Consider the following 22,604-nt stretch of genomic DNA (forward strand, 5'->3'; position numbering starts at 1 on the left):
TTCAAAAAAATAAAATTGCGTCCTCTAAAAAACGCAACCCCAAATGTAACTTTTCAATGGACTAATTTTCTTGCCCCAGAAACTTACAATAGATATACATTCCGTGTAAAAAAGGAGATGCATTATAGATATATATGTGCTACGTACTAGATCTGGCGTTCCGTACACTCATTGTGTTCGACTCAACTGTACTGCAATCCGTACACTTGACTAGTATGATTTCAACATTTACAGCGTGTGAAAATTTACGGAATAACGCTCATAATATAAGAACTCGAGTCTAAGTGTAAACTTGTATGTGATTAAAAAATATTAGTAAATAGGTTATAACAGTGACGTTTTCCATTTTAGTTCAGATTTTGAACAATTAATTTATATGGATGTTCGTGTCTATAGAATATACGTCAATGAGATGCATATATTAATAGTAGACCACTGGCTACACTGCCCACTACTTATTTGATTAATTAGAAGGGCCACAAACAAGAACCAGCCCAGGGCCTCCCAACCGTGTTTCCACTCCTGGTGGAGGTTTCAGCTCTTGACCGTATACAATGAAATCCTTCAAAAAATTGAGTAGAGGTATAAAAACACTGAAGTTTCTCTTTGTTTTTTATTCAAGACCAATAATAACATTTAAAAGTCAAAACACTGCAACAGGCAGCACTCGGCTAAAACAATTTATTGCACATACATTTGTAAATTTGAAGGCCTTAGGTGTCAAATTAATATATACTTTTTAACTCTATTACAACAGAAACCAAACAGCTGTGACAAAATATCGATTTTATACCAAAATAACAATAGGGTACACTGATTTTACTAAATGGTTACTAATATTTTTTGAAGTTATCATACAAAGTTTCCGAACGTTCGAATTTGGTAACAAAGGAAAATGACCAAATACCGTGTTTGTCTCCATCGGATGAAGGGAATATTATAAATTCAAATATACAATAATTAGTCTCACCATCATTCAGATAGAGTGCAATAAGTATCTACATTAATGGTGAAGATGGCAACTAAGCATTTGCACATAAATGAAATTTCTTTACAAAATTAAACAAATTGGCTCAGTTGTCAGAACTACCTAAAGATTACGAATTCTGACGTTCAAAATGCTTTAAACATATCGCACCTTTAGAATTATAATTTTGTGTAATTACCAAAAGTCGATGTTGCAATAGTTTCGACACTTTTTAATTCTGAATTATAAAGTCAATTTAATGGTTTCGTATTGCTTTAAATGACGAGACGTGCTTACCGTTCGCCTGATGATAAGCGATAAGACCGCCCATAAACAGCAGAAACACCACCCAACACCTTGAATTACAAAGCATTGCTTGGTATTACACTGCGATCGCCATCCTAAGACACGAGATGTTAAGTCTTATTATGTTCAGTAATTACACTGACTACAATGTCCCTCAAATCGGAACACAACAATGACTACACACCGCTGCATGGCGGGAGAAATAGACATTGCGGTGGTACCTACCCACGTGGACTCTCACATATGAGAGACACAACCAATGTGATTTTATGCACTTGGGTCATAGTAATTCTAAAGGTGCGATATCTCCATTACCGAAAGCTAGCGCGTCACATATTCACGAGCTACACGTGTAGTCTGTGATTGAAGATTTGTCAGTCGCCATAACGAAGCATTTTTTATGCGTCAACAATGTCAAATACTTGACATCTATGTATCGGTTTCTTCAATTATATGATTATTGAAACATACTGTATATAATATTGCATTGGTGTGGGTTCTGTGAATGGCTAATTGACCTACAGCTTGGCAATGTGCATTCAATATTTAACACCAAAATTTAGTAACATTAAATAAATCTGTAAATTATCTCTAAGATCTGAATGTTTTGAATACTTTCTATATTTTGTTTATTAGAAATGCTTTGTTCCTATCCACCCATATTTAACGTTATTAACAATTAATTTACAATTCAACCACTTAGGAAGCAACAGACGCTTTAAATAAATGTGAGCATAGATTTGTACACTTGTTAATACAATACTTATGTAGCAAAGGAAGTATCAATATTAGGGTACTTGTGGAATTTGTACAATATTTTAGAAACATATTAAAAAGTGTCTAAATTACGAAAAAGACAGCAATGAATATTTAAAATATGATTGAATTTTATATTTTATGATTATTTTACATTTGGAGTTGATCGTTACCTAGCCCAAGGAAGGTTCTTAATAAAATATTCAAATCAGTAATATTGACCCCAAAAAGCGAAATTATGAGACATCGATATTTTATTCACGACAACAACGTTTTTATTTTACAAGATAAAATTCTGTACAAACAGTATTAACTCGATAACAAGTGGATTTACAGTCGATAAAACAGTTCACTTCACCATAGCCTTCAATATTTTGATGATCGACCGGCATTTACGAAGTTCCATTTAGTTTTGAGAACTATGCATATACATAGACAAAATCAGTTGTTTGTTTATCGATAAAAGTGAATGTGGAGACACAGGGGCGGCCTTAAGGAGTTGGAGAGGGGAGCAAACAGGGCAACGCCCCAGGCTTCGCCCGACTCGGCTGAGGATCTTTTTTTAAAGCCGCCACCATGTTACCCAACAAAGCATCTAAGCTCTTAACATTTTTGATATCGGGATTTTTTTTGCCCCCGCTCGGGGCCTAGCTAAAGCCGTCACTATGTGTAGATTTTGAAAGTAATTTTATACGTATGACGACACAAACACGCTAAGTAATAAACACTGCCTGCAAATAAAAAGAACCTTGTAAACACCAGTCGATATTGTCAAACGAGAATACAGCACTAACCCGATTGGCAATTAGTTTCAGCCTAATGTCCCACACACCTTCAAACCCAGGGCCTTGCATTAAATATTTCGGTAACTATTACAGCAACACCTTTACCCTTAATGCAAAACAAAATCGAATCTCGGTCAATCAAGCACATAACTCATGGGGGGTCTCTAGGCCCTTAGAGCAGATCCCGAAGATTACGGGACTCGCACGGGGGGCCAGCCCCTGGCGTGGCCGCGGCGAGGCGCGGGACGTCATACATGTGCACATTCCACTGCGCTCACGTGACAGTAGTCGGTCAGAGGGACTATCACCACTTGTATCTGGGGACAAAACAACAATGTACTTAAAATGGCAGTAGAAGTAACCAATTTGTGATATTATATCAGCCCTGAATTATATACTGTTCCACTGCTTGCTCCTAGTGCACCATACTGGCCTACTGCAGATTGGTAGACTTCAAGTTCTTATAGATAACTTTTTAGGTAACTATATTTCCTCACAATTTTGATGCTTTCCTTCTCCGTTAAAGCAAGTTCTAATTCGACGCTATTTATAAATGACCCTTCAGGAGTTATCAGAGACATTGTTTTCTTTTTTATAAAAGTATGACAAAGTGATCCAGTGGGATCACGGATCAGCTGCAGTGGCAGCTAATGGTAAGTGGATCCCACATCCAGATAGAATGTTGACTTCCCTTGCTAGTCGATTCAATTATGCCGGCCCGTTTGAACCGTATATAGACAGGCTGATCCCAGAACGCGACACATTTAGATGAATCACTACGGCAAGTCTCGCCGCGCACGCCGAGGAGAGCGGCCACTTTCGATGCACGCTCCGCCTCGACTGAAAGAACTAACCTGCATGCAGATAGAAGTTTACCTGGACTACTCACGTTTAGCTGCATTACCTGCCTGCGGAACTCACATCTACCTGCATTACTCACACCTGCCTGCGCTACTCACATCTAGCTGCGTTAGCTGCGTTACCTGCCTCACACCTGCCTGCTGAATCACTCACGTCTAGCTGCATTACTCACACCTGCCTGCGCTACTCACATCTAGCTGCGTTAGCTGCGTTACCTGCCTCACGTTTACCTGCGCTACTCACGTTTAGCTGCATCACCTGCCTGCCGAACTCACGTCTAGCTGCATTACCTGCCTGCGGAACTCACATCTAGCTGCGCTACTCACACCTGCCTGCGCTACTCACATCTAGCTGCGTTAGCTGCGTTACCTGCCTCACGTTTACCTGCGCTACTCACGTTTAGCTGCATCACCTGCCTGCCGAACTCACGTCTAGCTGCATTACCTGCCTACGGAACTCACATCTAGCTGCGTTTGCTGCATCACGTCTACCTGCATTACTCACACCTGCCTGCGCTACTCACATCTAGCTGCGTTAGCTGCGTTACCTGCCTCACGTTTACCTGCGCTACTCACGTCTAGCTGCATCACCTGCCTGCCGAACTCACGTCTAGCTGCATTACTCACGTTTACCTGCCTTACCTGCCTTACTCACATGGGTGTTAACAACGTAACCGTCACGTAAATTACGGGATAAGTGAACGTTATGGTGCTAAGTGAATAATTAAACAAATAGTGACAGTAAATAGTGACTTAAATAATCTAACAAGTGTTAACTGGTGTATTAACATTAATATCTGCAATAGACACAGTTATAATATCTATAACCCAACTGATATTAAATTAAGACACCTAGTGCTAACATATAAATAATTAATAGTGTGTAGACTCATAACAACTAGTGAACACTGTATAACCACGTAATAAGTGTAGTGAACTATCATTAACAAGAACCAGTTAATAAATAAAAGCCATAATAACCAGTGAACAATAAATAAATTAATAAAACAAATAACTGACATTAATCAGCTAACAGTTTAACTCTGTGATTGACTCGTGAACTGTGACAGTGAAAGTGATTACTGTGGGTGCACCTGGCAGTGCACAACAAGCATACATACACACGCACCAGCTAGATACGCTGGGCGTGTGCACCCTGGTGGCCGTTACCACTACTGCCGCTGCCGCTGCCGTTGCTGATGCTGCTCCCCTAAGGTAGGAAGCCTGGTTTACGGCACACACATATTGGGCACATACAACTGTTGTGCACCACACTCTCTGACACAATGACCGCAACACAATATGATGCCCTAAGTGACAACGAGTTCGCTGATGCGCACAGTGACGTGCCACCTGTCGTCGTCAACAACCCCCCCGCGGCACGCACAACTGTGTCTGAATGCCTACTGGCCATCCATAAACTCACTAACAAGATCATAACTACAATCAACACTGGCAAAAGTGTCACTTCGGAGAACAAGAAGGCGACCATTGCATTCGCCACTGAAATCGACACAATCACTAAACAAATTAGCAACCTGTGCCAGACAAAACTCACTCTTAACCAAATCAAAGAAGACATAAAGGAAGACATCAAAGCTACCGTCCGAGAAGAAGTCGCAAAGCATACGGCGGCGCCAGTCGCGGGCGCTGCTGTGCCCGTCCCCATCGCCACCAACACCAGCGCAAGGACCTACGCGGCGGTGGTAGCATCTAATAACAACACATACACCTACACCTTCGCCGAAACCGAAACTTGTTTGCAAGCCGGCGCTCATAGTCTCCTCCACGTGTCAAGAGGGAGGTGACGTTCCGTGGCACGGGATTCGCACCGACTAAAATCCAGCCAATCTCCAAGAATAAAGTCAGGATCGAATTCGAGACGCAAACACAGTGCGACACAACAATAAACAAGATCAAAACGGTCGGTGCTCTTACAGCCGCTCCCGTCAGTAAACGCAGGCCCATGCTTATGCTGAAAGGCATAGCGAAGGAAATCAAAGCTGAAGAACTGATCAGCGTCATTTTGGGACAAAACCGCACAATCACAGAAGCCTGTGAAAATCAAGACGACGACATCGCCATTAGATTCATCAGAAACAACCGGAACGACTGGCTATACAACGCAGCACTGGTCACGACACCCAGAGTGTGGCGAGCATTCATTGCACTCGAACGAATTAACATTGAATACCAACGTGTACACGTTGAAAACTACACCCCATTCCTTCACTGTTTTTCTTGTCTGCAATTCGGGCACGCAAAGAATCGGTGCACGTCTACCAACACACACTGCCGCTTCTGCGCTTCCAACGAACATAAGGACACTGATTGCCCCGACCGTACTAATACCGAAGCTTTCAAGTGTCATAACTGCGTCACCATCAACAATAAACGAGGAACAGATACGGACGTAAATCACACGGCCACCTCGTATCGGTGCCCGCTTGTTCGGAAAATACGTGAAAATATTATCGCCCAGGTCGACTATGGCCAACAAGAAGAATAATAAGAATAATAACCGAAACAACTGTCCAACGAACAATAACATTAATATTATTCAATGCAATCTAGATCGAAGCTATAACAGTTACCAAGAACTGTTACAATACCTTGAGGTCAATGACTGCGACATAGCCCTGATTTCTGAACCGTATGTCGGCAAAGCCCTTACAATAAAAACGTCACCCGGATACGAGGTGCATCAGTTTCCCGCCGACGACGAGCACCCGGTGAAAGCAGCAATAATTGTCAACAAAAAGCTTGGCTCCACCCTGGGAATTAGCCAGTTTTCATCCACCAATTTGGCCACCACGCCGATAAAGATCGGCAACCGCAACATCTACATATCCAGCGTATACGTGGAACCCAACGAAGATAAAAACAACACTATACTGAAGTTAGAACATTACATCGATTGTACTAAGGACTCGCACCGCATAATCGGTGGCGACTTCAATGGCTGGCACCAGGTGTGGGGTTCACCCAAGGCGAACAAGCGAGGAATAGATGTCATGAACCTCATAATCAATAAAGAACTCACTGTCTGCAACATCGGAGAGGCACCAACCTTTAAAACCATCACTCACGGGAAACTAAGACAGTCCATTATCGACCTTACCATTGCAACATCATACCTCAGCAACCACATACATCAATGGAAGGTCTCCGGTGATGTTTGCACAACATCTCAACACAATGCAATATCGTACACCCTCACCCTGGACCACAAACCCAGTAAAAACAAGAGTCAAACCACATACAAATATAATACTAATGACGTTGACTGGGATATCTTCACCACACAACTCACCAAAGACTTGGAAGCGGCCAAACTCACTAACGCAGACGACATCGCAGCATTCAGCCAAACAACGTTGGACGAATACATTGACAAGATAACAAAACAATACAAACCACCTGTAAACGGCTCTTCCCTACAAAAAGGAAATTCCCCACCCGCGCTCCCTTCTGGAACGACAAACTGGAACAATTGAAATCGCAGCTTATCAAAATCCATCACAATATCAGTTCTAACAAAAGTAAAGGCATGCCATATGAAGAACTACTGAAGCAACAAGATGAGAAAGCCAAAGAATATTCTGCGGCCATCCGACAAGAATCCACTGCTCACTTCCGCAATTTCTGTAGCTATCAAGGCAAAGAGAAAAAATAATAATATATATTGTGTAATGCACGATAAGGTGAAACGTGAATAGCTGCCTAATCAGTATATATAATTTGTATTGTGTAAAATTTTGACTTAATTTTATATAAGCATAATCTATGACTTTATACTATTTTAATTTTCTAACTCAAAAGCGGTAAAACCAATTAATATTCCATTAACACGAATGCTGGCATATTACTTTGTCACATAACTGTACATAGATGCTATATCTGTATAAAGAAATTATTGTATTTTGTAGATTTCTAGTTAATTCTAAGTGAAAACGAAGCGTGCTCTCGAAGAGAATCCCGACGCGACCATGCTTCGCCTTAATCGACAGTGTGTAATCTATGTTAATTTAACTCGTTATAACTCTGTAATATCTATAAACATCTTATACTATTATCCTAAGCTTTCAAACTTACTATCAGTACTCTAACAACGAGAAAAAAAAAATATCATACTTGCCTTTCTTTCTTTAATTTATTATGTATAAAGAATATTGTAATATAATCTTAATTTTTCTCACTCTTCATTAGTACTCTTATTACACTTATTAATTGCTATCTTGGGAAAAAAAATTATAATAATAAATAAATAAATTAACCAATAATAACTTCGAATGGAAAATTAAGATTGTACATGAACTGATTCATTGATTGATTGATTAATTACTCAAAACAAAACAAAAACCAAACTGAATTACTATATAACTAATTAACAAATAATTAATATGCAGAATCAAATTAATCAATCAATCACTTTATTCACTGTCATATCGGCGGTCACTCTGAGCGATAACACACTAACTCGCTCTGAGTGATCGCCGATATGCAGTCCTTATCCTTATCCTTCCTTTCCCAATTCCTCCTTCCTTCCCCTCCTAAACTCCCTTGGCCCCTGCAGTTGTTAAGCCGGGAGGAACCAGTATACCGTTCGCAGGTTCCTCCCGGTGTTGACTGCGGGATCAGCCGCTTAAAAAAAAATCACTACGGCACGTTTTAACACTGTGTATGGTGGTAACTATTCGGTTGGATACAAAATACATCCTACTGAATTCCTTACCTGGAAATTAAAACCCAAACAATCTCACTATTCGCAGTTAAGAAAGCTACTTGACGTCTGATGATGGTGTATAGCAATATCACTCTGAATCGAATACACTTACCCGCAGCTGATCTCGGTTGGGTCCCAGCAGGTGCTTTGGTTCGGGGAAATCACAGCTTTCTGTGCATTTTGAACACCTTCTGTTGGAAATAAAATAATAAATTACATAGGCTCCTTTCGACCTTCAAGGCTTTGAACCACACAGGATTTAGGATTCTTCTTGACAATTAAAAAAATTGTTTCAGTAGCTACTGCAAAATTTTTAATTGCTTAACATTTTTGTTTCGTAAATTTGTACAGTTGCATTTCGAATCAAATTCGATTTTCTTTTTTTTTCAAGTCAAACGGGGGTTGATATGTTTATTGTAGGGAATGCAACCTCGTTCTCGCGAGATCTCGTGCTTTACGAGACTGGATTCATGGTCTCGCGAGATCTCGGTTAAACCTAAAATCTCGCGAGATTGCATTCCCCTGTATTGTATACTGACTTGTGGTTGAGTCCCGCGGGGGTGGCGTGTGCGGGATGCGTGGCGGAGGCGGGATGCGTGGCGGCGGCGTGTGGCGCGGCGGCGGGCGAGTACAGCGGCGTGTTCAACGAGTCGAAGTCTAAGGCGCCGTCGATGTTCAGCATCCTGCACACACACACACTATATTACTGTCACACCATTGACGTATATTCTATAGACATGAACGTCCATATAAACTATTTGTTCAAAATCTGAACTAAAATGGCAACCAAAACGTCACTGTTGTAATCAATTTATTCACTTGTACAACAAATAATTTTACTTATTTAACTAATATTTTTTATTCACATCCAATTTTGCACTTAGACTCGCGTTTTTATATTATGAGCGCCATTCCGTATACAACTAAAGGCATCAATATTGACACCATTCTAAAATCAGTTTGAATTCAAGTCAGTTGAACGCAATTAATGTTCGGAACGCCAAATCTAGTACGTAGTATATATATATCGATGTGTCACATTGTCAGGAATGGGGAAATAATAGCCGACAAACAACTTGAGCACATTGCCCCGTAGTGTGGAATTTTATTACTTTACTATAGCTACACTTAAAGTAGTTTGCCGGCTGCCATACTAATGTCATTAGATTTTTAAAAAAACACCGATCTGGTGCGAGTTTGTGGTCCTTACACAACTTTCTTATGGATACAAGAGAGGTAAACAGTTCCCTTGCAACATCTTTCAAAATGAAACATTACAGGCATTAGAAACAGTTACTCGAATTAAACTAAATTATTTTTATAGTTGAGTTTATTTATCAATACACACATTCTGAACTGAGCTAAGGTACTGACCTATTCTGAGCTGAGAATCGATGAACGCGCTCCACCACCGAGGAGACATGTTCCACGCCCTTCTGCACGCCCCACACTAAGATACCGATCTGAAAATATATTATGCAGTCAGTCAAAAAAAAAAACAAAAGCAATACATCCTTATAGCAGTACTTACGAATTATATATATATATATATATATATATATATATATATATATATATATATATATATATAATTCGTAATATATATATATATATAAGTATGTGGGATCACGGGAAGTGCAAACACCAAAAATACCGTAAACTTACTTTACTTTTTTAAAAAAATCACAATCACCGTCCTATAATAAAAAAACGACTTAATCCTACTCTCTCTTTTTCTACATACGTCGTCGTCTAACATTACTTTCATTCTATCTCTTTACTCACCTTCTTAACACTATCTGTCCCTTTCACACACTTATTTTACATTCCGTTTCACTCAACACCTTTCTTACACTCCTACACTCGGTCATCCTGCATTCTGTCTGCCCTCAGACACACTTAACAAACACACACAGCAATTACACACATAGTAAATTCACACACAAAATACACATTTTCTTTTTTGTAGCAAACTTACAACTAACACTTCACATAACAAAATTAACATACATTTTGTTTCAGTTTTTTTTTTTTATTATATTGTGCTCCAATAATGTAAACAATTCTGTAACCTGTAATATGGCAATAAAAGATTACTCTATCATTACTAGCTTTTAATTCTTTCCCTTTTCCTATTTCCATTCCTTACCATTCCTCTCCATTTATCAACTTCTACCAATTACAATTACCTTACAAAGAGAACTCTACTTTTGATTAATATTATCTGGCCATTGTTTCATAAGATCTGCCGCTGTAGATGTCTTATTTGGGCCTTCAGTGGATTGGTCCACTTTCTCTACATCATACCTATCAAATCTTTTGACTTTGGTGATCCGGTACGGTCCCAAGTATTTAGGTTTTATCTTCATTCCAGGACCAAACTGGGTTCGCTTTATTGCTACAATGTCTCCCTCCTTATATTTTCTACAATTTTTATTGTTCTTATCATAGCCCTTCTTATTTTCTTGTTGAACTTCCAATATTTGTTGTTTAGCTCTTTTCCTAAGTTCATCCCTATTTTGCATATAGGCATCCCGCTCTTCTTGTTGTAACAATTCATATATTTCTAAATCCTCTTGTCTCCTCATTTTCTTTCCTATTAGCATTTTAAATGGTGTTGTGTTGACACTTCTCTGGTAAGTACTATTTAATGCCATCTGCACTCTTCCTACATGTTTATACCACTGCCCTGGTGTTTCTATGCAAAGTTTGGTAAGTACTTGTATAACAGTTCTGTGGATCCTCTCAACTTGCCCATTCCCTCTTGGAACTCCTGTAGTAATATGACAGCACTCTATACCCTCCCTAATACAGTATTGCTGGAAATCATTACTGGTAAATGCAGTACCTCGATCTGTGATAACCCGTTCAGGGTTTCCAAACGTTGCTGCAATACTTCTAATTTAATCAAAACCTCTTTTGTAGTTGTACTTTTACACGGAAATAACCAAACAAATTTGGTAAACGCATCAATTATAGTAAGAATGTGGTTGTACTGTTTATTAGTCTCCGTCAGTGGTCCAACATGATCTAAATGTAGGGTATGCAATGGGGTATCACCCTTATCAATGGGATTAAGGTAACCTTCCTTTTGCCTTCCTTTCTATTTGATAATAAACAGGGTATGCATGATGCAACAAAATCTTCAACTTTTCTTCCTACTTTATCAATATAATAATCTTTGCTTATCAAATCTAATGTTTTCTTCTTGGCAAAATGACCATTGTTATGAGCTCTTTTAATAATCTCAGTCTCCATAGCACTTGGCACAACCAATTGGTGTTCTGGCCCTTTATAAAGTAATCCCTGATTTAAGTAATAATCCTTGTACGACCCTCCATCTTCTAGAATTTTCTTTATTGCATTAAGACCTTCATCACCATCCTGTGCATGCTGCATATCCTTATGCAAGTTAGAAGTTATTGTTCCTACATATGGGTTTCGACTAAGCGCATCAGCATGTCTCATTTCAGTACCTTGACGGTGTTCTACAGTAAAATCATAATCTTGCAAAAGTAAAATCCACCGAGCAACTCTAGTAGATAAAGCCAAGTCTTTTTTATTAAGAGTCATTTGGAATGCTTTACAGTCGGTAACTATTTTGAAATGTTTCCCATACACATAGTGCCTAAATTTTTTACCCCTTCAACTATTGCTAGTGCCTCAAGCTCATAGCTTGTATATTTAGCTTGTGCATCTGTTGTCCTCCGGCTCATGTAATGAACTGGGTGCATCGCTCCATCTTCACCCTTTTGCATTAAAATTGCTGAATAGGCCACACTTGATGCATCTGTATGCAATTCTGTTTCATCATATTGATTATAAATTTTCAACACAGGTCTGGAAGCTAACTTCATTTTTAACTCATGAAAAACAGCTCTATGCTCATCAGTAAATTTAAACTGGCTATTCTTTTTTAATAAATCCGTGAGAGGCTTGGCTATAAGTGCATATTTAGGTATAAACTTTCTAAAGTATGAGCACAAACCTAGGAAACTATGTAGCTGCTTTAAACTGCATGGCTCAGGAAATTTTGTAACAGCATCCGTCTTCCCTGGGGATGGCATCACAATACCATTCTCAATAACATGACCAAGATATTCTACTCTTCTTGTTAATAACTGAGACTTCTTCCAATTGATGCATAATCCATATTCCGACGCTACCTTCAGGACCTCCTTCAAGCGTTCTAAGGCTTGGTACTCATCCTCTGCTGGAATAAGAATGTCATCAATAAACACAATAACAACACCTCTAACAATCAACTCGCCAAATATGATTGTTATAAATCTTGTGAAAACTTTAGGACAGGTTGCTAGTCCAAAAGGGGCAGAAATTCATATTGTCCATTCATGGTCACAAAAGCAGTATACTTAACAGAATCTTCATGGACACGCAGGTGAAAGTAACCATTTTTTAAATCCAATGCACTGAAAATATTTGCCGTAGCTAACTTGTCAATATGGTTGTCTATTAGCGGGAGTGGATATTCATCTTTTACAATTTTAGAATTAATCTTCCGGTAATCCACACATACTCTTAAATCACCATCTTTCTTTTAACTAAAACTAATGGGCTTGCATATTCAGAATAACTTACCCTTATTATTCCATCCTCGAGCCAATCCTGTACCTGACAATCCACATACTCCTGTTCCTTAAAAGATAAGCGTCTTGCTCGCTGAGATACTGGCAGGTCATCTTTCAATACTATCTTCAATTCAATCGGGACTTCTTTAATTTGCTGGGGTACATAACTCTGGACTAACTTGGAAACTTCTTCTTTGATTTTTGGATCTAAGGCATGATTCACACAATCGGGGAAAGTAAGAAAACACGACATATTTTGCAACCATTCACAACTAGGATTCATTCGGTCATTTTTCGGAAACAACCAAACATTACCATCTTTCATAACCAATGTAATATTTTGTAAAAAGTCATTGCCAAGAACTATATGAAATGGTACAGAATCGTTAGGCATTATATAGAACCTTACACTTTCATAATTACAATTATCTATGATAATATCTAAAGTTACACAGCCGTACGTATTAACTTTTGAATAACCCAAACCAACTAAGGTTATATTTGAATTCGTATCACATTGTATGGTTTTAATTTTCCTATACAGATCTACAGACATTAAATTTACGTCGCAACCCGAATCTATTAAAGCGTTCGCCGTTTCACTACACAAATACACTGTTTTAATAGGTTTTACCCGGCACCTTGATTCACTATTTTGTTTGTTTACATTGCAAACGTCACTGTTATTGCACTTATCTGCCATCTTGTCATTACAGCCAATCACAGCGCCGTCTCGCGTTGTCATGTTGGCAATCTCGTAACACGAACAATTCGAACTAGTGCATGCGCATCGCTTCACGTCGGTCGTAGCTACGTAGACTTCGCCTTGAACATCGCTCGGATTGTTTTCGCCGTCTTGCAATAGGTTGAAGAATGCTTGCTTAGAGATTTGATTGGCCGGTGCTCGTCGTTCAGTAGTGCCAACCTGAGTAGATTCACGTCGTCCGATTTGCTCCGAAGTTTGCCGATTGTCACCCGAACTTATATGCGACGATTTTTTGTAATTCGTTTTCGAAACCGCCATCTTTTTTGTAGGACAATTTTCATCTGAAGCGATATGACCGAACTCATTACATCGGAAACATTTCCTGCCTTGCAATTTATGAGGACAATTTTCAGACACATGATTTTTCTCTCCACAGCTAAAACATCTCAAATCTGTAGCCGCCGTATTTCTTCTAGGATTATTTTGTGAATGACTTGTAAACGTATTATTTCTTATATTATCTTTAGCTGAATTTTTCTTAAATGTTTCGTATAACTTTAGCTTCTCCTTTAGTTCAGCGTATGTTGTAACTCCATAGAGCATAATTTTATTAATTTCTAAGTCTGGAATACCTTGTAGTATATATTTGATGGCCACATAATCCGGCATTTTCCCTCGCTTTCCCAATTCCTTCATAATAAGCATATAATCAAAACATGATTCATCTTTCTTTTACGTCTTGAGCTCATTATTTCATGTATCTTCTTGATATCTAATGTGTCGGTAAACTCTTTACTTATAGCACCTTTTAATTCGTCCCATGTCTTATAGGTTTTTCAGCGCGAAGCCATAGTGCCGCTGTGCCGGTTAGTGAGCGACGTGCCACCAAGAGCGTTTGTGTAGGATTCCAATCAAATATTTCCCTATGGTCTTCAATATCCCGTATCCACATTGACACCGGGTGCGCGTCATCTTGCCCGCTAAACTTTGTTATAAGTTTTTCCGTGAGATGTAGTGTGTCGGCTTGGTACGGCGTTTCTTCCGAACTGCCTTCGCTGCCCTTCCGGCTTAATTTCTCGTTCGTCTTCTAATTTCCAAATGCAAACTCAAGTAGCAACAAATGGCCGAACCACGTTCTTTTTGTACGCGCACTTTGATGGCACTTTATTTCCCCGATCCCGGCCGAGCCCCCAATTTTGTGGGATCACGGGAAGTGCAAACACCAAAAATACCGTAAACTTACTTTACTTTTTTAAAAAAATCACAATCACCGTCCTATAATAAAAAAACGACTTAATCCTACTCTCTTTTCTACATACGTCGTCGTCTAACATTACTTTCATTCTATCTCTTTTACTCACCTTCTTAACACTATCTGTCCCTTTCACACACTTATTTTACATTCCGTTTCACTCAACACCTTTCTTACACTCCTACATATATATTCTATATATATATATATATATATATATATATATATATATATATATATATATATATATATATATATAGATATGTTGCGCAGTCGCATTCACATATTTTACCACATTATGTTCTATGATTCGCAAATTTATCCACAGATTACTGCACTCGTAAACACTAAGTTAGAACATTATACAGAATAGCGCCAACACATCGACATTATTACCACACTTGAATAGGAATAATATGAAAACCGAGTCCACAAGAATTGCCTCCTGGAGGTACAACTGTTAGTAGGTGATGAACCCACTGACCTTGACCCTGACGTCGGGCTCCAGCTGGTGGATCAGCCCGTACGGACTGACGGTGTGCTCGGGGCTGTTCTGACACGTGATGGAGATTCGAACTGTTCGCAACACCACCTCCGGCACCTTATGTCAAATGTTACATAAAAAAAAATATCTTAATAACGATTGAGTATGAAGTAAAGAATTAAAAGTTAAGCAACATTGTGTAATAAATTTAATTTATTTTTATTATTTAGAGTGATTTTTTACATTAATCGTCAAAATACGTATAACCGACCTAATCGTCATCTAAAATACATTTACGTATACCATATCGAGGAGGTGCTAGTCATAAAAAAATTCTAATAAAGAAAAATATAAAAATGGCACCATCAATTATTATTATTCTTTCAAACAAATATTTTAACGCCAGCTGTCGATTAAAATTGTGAAGACAAGATCTTACTTATCTACCACTTCCAAGTTCTTGGTTTACTAACTTAACCAGAAAAAGTATCCACTACTCACATCATAAGTCCCGGCCCACACGATCAACAAACTCTTCCTAAACCACACTCCCTTCGGATACAAATCCACCGTCCACTCGAGGAGTTTCTCCTGCGGCGACACGTCCGCTATCGACGGCCTGGTGGAGAATATGAAGGTCCTCGTGTGGTAGCATGGGAGGGAGTGGAAATTGTCCACTGCAAGCACTGAACCCCACGTGTCTTCGGTGTAGAGGCGCGGCGTGAACAGCATGCGCCCGGCTTCTGTTTGCTGGACCTCTGCTACGCGCTCGTATTGACCTGTATAACAATATATATAATAATAACAGCCCTGTATGTACTTGCCCACTGCTGGGCACGGGCCTCCTCTACTGCTGAGAGGGATTAGGTCTTAGTCCACCACGCTGACGTAGTGCGGATTGGTAGACTTTATATACCCTCAAAATCGTTATAGAGAACTTCTCAGGTATGCAGGTTTCAGATATTTTCCTTCACCGTTAAAGTAAGCGATAAATCACAAAAGAATAAACACATAATTTTAGAAATGTCAGAAGTTTTGTGCACTTGGGATTTGACATTGTGTATCTTGGATGGAAACCGTCAAACACTGTTCGGAAGGCAATTTACAATATTAATGTAATGTGCCCTTGTGTTTTGAACCTGCGGACATTCGTCTCGGCAGTAAATTCCACACTCACTCGCCACTTTTTGTATTGAGCTGTAATACTATAATTCCATTAATCATCCATCGCCGACAACTGCCGAAAGGCCAAACTTTTTCATTGTTTTTCTATCTAAATTATTTAATAACATTATTACATATAAATATAAAACTTTCAATTTTGATAGAATTCAGTACTCCGGATTGATAATGAGTAGGACAACCCCTTTTATCCAATTCAATAATCGAATCTGATACCCTATGGCTCTTGTAACGGATACGCAACACAACTATGTCACAGTAGCAATAAGCAAAAATTTAATTCAAATTATTGAGTAATAACTAATCACACCTGACTGGTAGCTCATGGCGATCGCCATCCTCTCCATGAAGAACTCTTTGTGCTCCTGTATCAGCGGGCACAGCAGCAACTTGGCAAGTTGTTTGGGACACATCATTGGAAACCTAAATAAAATTATAGTGTAATTTTGTATTGTCAACTCTATAACCGAAGAAATACCGTATAAAAAGATACTCGAATTAAATAAACAAATCCAATAGCTTTCAATCCTTAGGTTCGACAGTGTAGCAGCTGTTTTCAAAAAATGATCCCAATCTCAATCTTCAATCCGTTTCCGAGAGTGAACCAATCAAAATAACACATTTGTAAGCATGTCAAAATCTCTTTGTTCTGATTGGTCCATTTTTAAGATAGATTTAAAAAAGGAATTTGGATCTTTCATTGAAAATGGCATTAAATGAACCAATAGTAAAGTAATAAGACATTCTTACAGATAACTTATATGGAGTGCTTTATTCTTACTGAGATGTTACAAATTTAGGATTGGAACAGTAAAACATTAAAAAAAAGCACATCCAAAAAGACTGCAGCCTTCGAGGTCACAGCCGATCAAATATTTAATTTTAAAAAAAATATTATTGTAAAAAATAGGTAGATATTGTAATTGTGACTCTTCGGATAATCAACACTTTAGTCGGCCCCTAAAATAGTTTTAATCCAATGTCTAACATTCGCCTAAACATAAATCATCATACAAAAATAGTGTCATACCTAATATGCGAGAAGACAGCTGCGACGAGTGACTCCCAATGCGATTTCTTCTCGGCCTCGCTGAGATCGCTCGCGTCCAACTTCTCGCGCTGCTTGTTCAGCCACCGGACCACGAACCTAGGCAGTTGTACTCGTCAATTATAAATTAGGCAGGTACTTTACTACATTTAACATATTGACATGAATGACATTGAATGATCTATTTATCAGTGACCGCCACGCTCAGAGTGTGTTGTCCCGTACTGGCATATGGTAGCGCGACTCGAGCGACTGAGACAGCCTTAGGTACCTATCACTTGCGTACCCAAAAAAAAACACAACTACTGCATGAGCCGCAGTCAACGTGTTAAAATAAAAATCGAGGATGGGGTCTAATATCCCTTTTTTATAAACAAACTCAATAGTTATCTTTAAATCGATCCTAAGAACGAACTAATAAGAAAATATTCCCTTCAATTGGAGAGGTGCCGCAATTCGGCATCGCGCGGATCCGAGCAGCTATCTTAGTGCAACAAAATGCTTGGGGCCGTCTTGTATGCGCCGGAAAACACCACCGCAGGTTTTGTTCAGTATGCCGGTGTGAGATATGTAGAGGTTAGGGACTCACAGGGGTAGTGGACTCGGTCTAATACTCGCTCGGATGATGCTATACTCCCAAGTGTCAACATTGGGCCGTAAGACCGGTGAAACCAATATAACCGTTCCACTCACGGCCCCAAGTAATGGTAGCGTTAGCGCTGATTTTTGAGAAAAGAAAAAAGAGGGCTATTATTATTATATACTAGCTGACCCGACAGACGTTGTCCCGTCTTAACTGTGAATTTGTAGGCAGCGCATTCTGTCAATCGCTGACAGTTATTTCAAACAATTGACAGTTATATAAAATTAATATTTTCGTTAAGTTTTCTAATTTTCCGCGCAGTTTTTGATTTTTTCTTTCATAAGAACCTTCTCCTGACAATAATAAACACAAACAAAATTATGAAATCGGTCCAGCCGTTCACGCGTGATGGCGTGATCAAGGGAAATAGGGATTCATTTTTATGTATATAGATAGTCAGGCAGGCAGTTGAGACAACTGATAATGCCGGTATCTCGCTATTACTACTAGTTTTAATTTGCAGCTAAGTACAGAATTGTCCAATCGGTCCAGGTCAGGTTAAGAACTCACTGGTAGAGACTCATCTCGTTGTGCAGCACGAGGTCGCTCTGCTGCAGCAGCGCCACGAGAAAGTCTTTCCCTCCAGCTCGCCCAGCTCCGTCTCCGCGCCGGTGCTGTCCGACCACACCCACTCCAGGTTCCACTTCACAAAGTTCTGGCACGCCTGTCACAAGTTGGTTTAAAGGATGTAGCCATAGTAAAGGTTTTATAAAAGATTTTGAAGCGCTAGCATATGGTATAATCATGCAAAATTCGTACAACAAAACTTTATTTTTAATCTTTCACAATGTATACAATCATTATGATAGTGAATGCTTTAGACATTTTCGACTCAAATATTATCTCCTTAATTTTGAGGGTCAAATTCAAATCACCAGAAGTAGATAGCCAATTGTGTAAGACATAATACCTTGATAATGAGTGCAATTAAATTTTAACTCACCTTGGCGACCTCATTGTGTCCGCATGCCATTGTGTACTGCATCCAGGCGATGAGCTGCCCGCGCTTGGCCGCGTGCGCGATGTGTTGCGACATGTAACTCAGGCATAATGATACCAGATCCTACACATTCAAAAAATATCGCAAAATTAACAAAATTATGTTTCATGTTGAATAAGAGTAGCATATTAACTAGCCCTTTATTTAATTAGCCCTATATTATATACTGTCCCACTGCTGGGCCCTGGTCTCTTCTACTACTGAGAGCGATTAGGCCTTAGTCCACCACGCCTAGTGGCCTAGTGCTGATTGGTAGACTTCACACACCTTCAAAATTCCTATAGAGACTTTACTATATGTGGTGATAAAACTAACAGATACCATGTACAGATCATTAAATGTGCAAGTGCATAAACGAGTATAATTATCGGTAATTACCTTAACATTATATTTATCAGCAAGTGATAACACGGGAAGCACAGTGTGATATGATATCCTTATCTGGCCTGTATAAAAATACCTGGAAAACAATTCATACTCATTAAGTCCAGACTAGTTCAATAACAAAAACTTTATAAGTGACAAACACTATACTTCACTCAATCTCCAATAAGGGGCCGTTCAAGTACTACATAACGTAATTTGGAGGGAACGGGGTCTCGTAAAATGTACGATGCGTTTCAGGGACGGGAGGGAGTCTTCGTACAACGCGTTATATAACATAGGTTTTTTTATTTTAAAACAATAACAAAGGTAATTTAGGAGCTTTCTGGTACTTTGCGTGACATAATTGTGAATATTAGAAAAAAAATTACACTTTAGAGTTACGTAACTAGAGGCGGGGGCTAGGGCATAGGGGGCGTTACATAGGGGGTATAAAATCTTCAAAAATTACGTTACATTATCCTTGAACAGCCCCTAACTACATTGGAATGATGATAATAAAATGAACCAATTAAAAGAAGGACTTATATATGTGGATATAAGAATGAAACTTTATTCGTAAATTCATCTCTGCTACTGACATTAATGTATGGAATAAAAATCTCTTATGAATTGCCAAATACAGCTATTAGGATAAGAGACTGAATTATTGCTGAAAACTATGAAAAATCGCGAAACATACATGGGGTGATTCAGATACCCCAAGGGGTGCTCTATCTCTGGGCCTCTGCTTGACACAATTATTTGAAACATCCTGTTTAAATTATTACAGATGCTTTACCATTGTGAGAGAGCAATTTTAACCCATATAACATCGGAATGTTTACCGGCAAACATTCCGATGCTTTAATGATTAATAAATAAAAGTGTATTTACTTTAGAAAATGTGGAAAAACCGAAGCTGCTGTGGGCGTCTCCTGGAGTACAATCCGACTCTCGCGCCACTCACTCCACTCTCTGTTCATTAACATTACCTGCAAAATGTATTTGTTTTATATTAAACCTACTATTGCTTTACATTAGGTACTCTCTGAAAACTTACATGGCTCACAAAACTATCTTTAAACTAAAATATGTAAATGTATAAATAAAAAATATTAATTATTATCATGTATCATTAAAATGGAAAAAATTGTAAACCTATTTTATTGGTTTTCTTTATCAATATGATAAGCGTTTATGCAAAAGTATACTTTTAAAGGATGCTTTAAAGAGGACTGTTGTAAAATTTAATTTTAGTTGAAGTTAAAAATATACATTGACGCTTGAAAGTCATATACTGAAAATGAATTATATAAACAATTTCAATCACCATTTTTATCTGTTATTTGATCTAGGTTTTGTAGGTCTAGGACAATTTAAATAACATTAGACTACATCTTTATAAAATAAAAAGTTGAATTTTTATGAACTTTAATATTAAAATCAAAACTTTAAAGTACCTTACTCAAAAATTTACTGAGTGTCGCTTAGATATGATTGCCTTGCAAGCGTTGACATGTACTCTCTTTTTAGTGAATAAAGGTTTTGATATTTGGAAATTGAAACATTTTAATAAAATCAATTAAGTGTCCTTATATCTGTAACATGCCCACCTGAAACACCTCACTGCTGGCACATAGTATGAGTCTATGGGCTGGATACCCCACCCCAGCCACTTCCAAGGTGAGGTCACTCATCAGCTGCTCAGCGTGAGTGTCGCTATCTTGAGCAACACGCTTTGTGAGTTGTCAACCTGAAATAAATTATTAGTTTTGAGGTGAAATATTAATATATTCTTATGCTGCATGGTATAAATAGGGCTTCATAAAACAAAAGCAAGTTTTCATTATAAGATGTGATTGTCTAAGCATATTGGCTGTAAATATGGGCTGTGAACCTGTAGACCCTCGGTTCAATTATCAGGTAATTCTTGAAATTTAAACATGAGGAAAATATAAAATAAATTATTAGAATTAAGGATGGAGAGCTTGAAAATCTATAAATAATGTGATGAACACTAAATAAATATATCTTGTTTATAGCAAATAAATTTATGCATGATGTCAGAAGGAACAAGCATAACAATTCGGATTATAATGAAAACAAACCAATTGAAAATGAAATCACATAACACATCACTGGAAATAATTATCATTAACCATGCAAATTAAAACATATGAATGCCGTAATAAAACAAAGGGACAATAAATGCAGTATGTACTTATTAGAATAAAGCGCCTGAGAAAATTATGAGGGACTCTTACCTCCAAGTCTTCATTGGTATCCTTTTCATTGGAATTTTTCTCTGACCCCGAAGAGGCTTTAGGTTCCGTTGTTATGAAACTCATTTTTAAATTGTGTTTTATTTCTTACTCCATTCACATTAAAAAAATAAGAATAATGTTCTTAAATAATACTACAAAATGGAATATTATATATTTTACCATTTGCGTAACATGAAACGTTACGGAACAACTGTCAAAATATATCAATTCGGTCAATTGTCCAATTGTCATAAATACGAACCCGAAAATTTTAAACTGAGTGAATAATATGTAATTTAGTGCTAACTGCATATTCATCCACCTAAACTAAAATGACTCGCAATATGGGTGATGACAGTATATTATTAAGATTATATAAAAGGAAGTACATGATAGTACTGACCACGTTAACAGTTACAAGTTATATTGTTTATCAAGTGTGTTTATTCTTCACAATATCCGATCCGTCGACTAACAGATTCACGCCTTTAGTGGATCGTTTAGAAGTGAAGGATATGAAGCATTTGCGCTCGGAAGCCGATAGATATATAAAACGAGAACGGTGTGATACGAGGTGTGTTCTACCCATACATGAAGAAGTACCGGCCAGATTCGAACAATGAATTTAAATGTTTGAATTCCGAACAGAAAATACCGTATGACCTTATAA

The 22,604-nt window shown here is 38.3% G+C and overlaps 2 protein-coding genes across 2 annotated transcripts; both read right to left on the reverse strand.

Moving 5' to 3' along the window:
• Positions 1-599: 599 nt before the first annotated feature.
• Positions 600-22,094, reverse strand: LOC115442238 (BTB/POZ domain-containing protein 17). The gene is given in 16 exon segments (XM_030167244.2): positions 600-3,131; positions 8,513-8,591; positions 8,940-9,083; positions 9,775-9,863; positions 15,432-15,548; positions 15,933-16,210; positions 16,924-17,036; positions 17,644-17,760; positions 18,815-18,879; positions 18,882-18,968; positions 19,248-19,367; positions 19,683-19,764; positions 20,565-20,662; positions 21,284-21,381; positions 21,384-21,423; positions 21,935-22,094. Coding segments are annotated over 16 exon segments (1,680 nt in total). The 5' UTR covers positions 22,019-22,094; the 3' UTR covers positions 600-3,062.
• On the reverse strand, positions 11,496-14,423 carry LOC119189998. The gene is made up of 2 exons (XM_037440943.1): positions 13,000-14,423; positions 11,496-12,610 (listed from the first exon to the last, which is right to left on the reverse strand). Exons 1-2 carry the CDS (start codon positions 14,398-14,400, stop codon positions 12,590-12,592), a joined length of 1,422 nt encoding a protein of 473 aa, XP_037296840.1. The 5' UTR covers positions 14,401-14,423; the 3' UTR covers positions 11,496-12,589.
• Positions 22,095-22,604: the final 510 nt, after the last annotated feature.

The sequence above is a fragment of the Manduca sexta genome, chromosome 21 (assembly GCF_014839805.1).
Source record: "Manduca sexta isolate Smith_Timp_Sample1 chromosome 21, JHU_Msex_v1.0, whole genome shotgun sequence".
NCBI lineage: Eukaryota > Metazoa > Arthropoda > Insecta > Lepidoptera > Sphingidae > Manduca > Manduca sexta.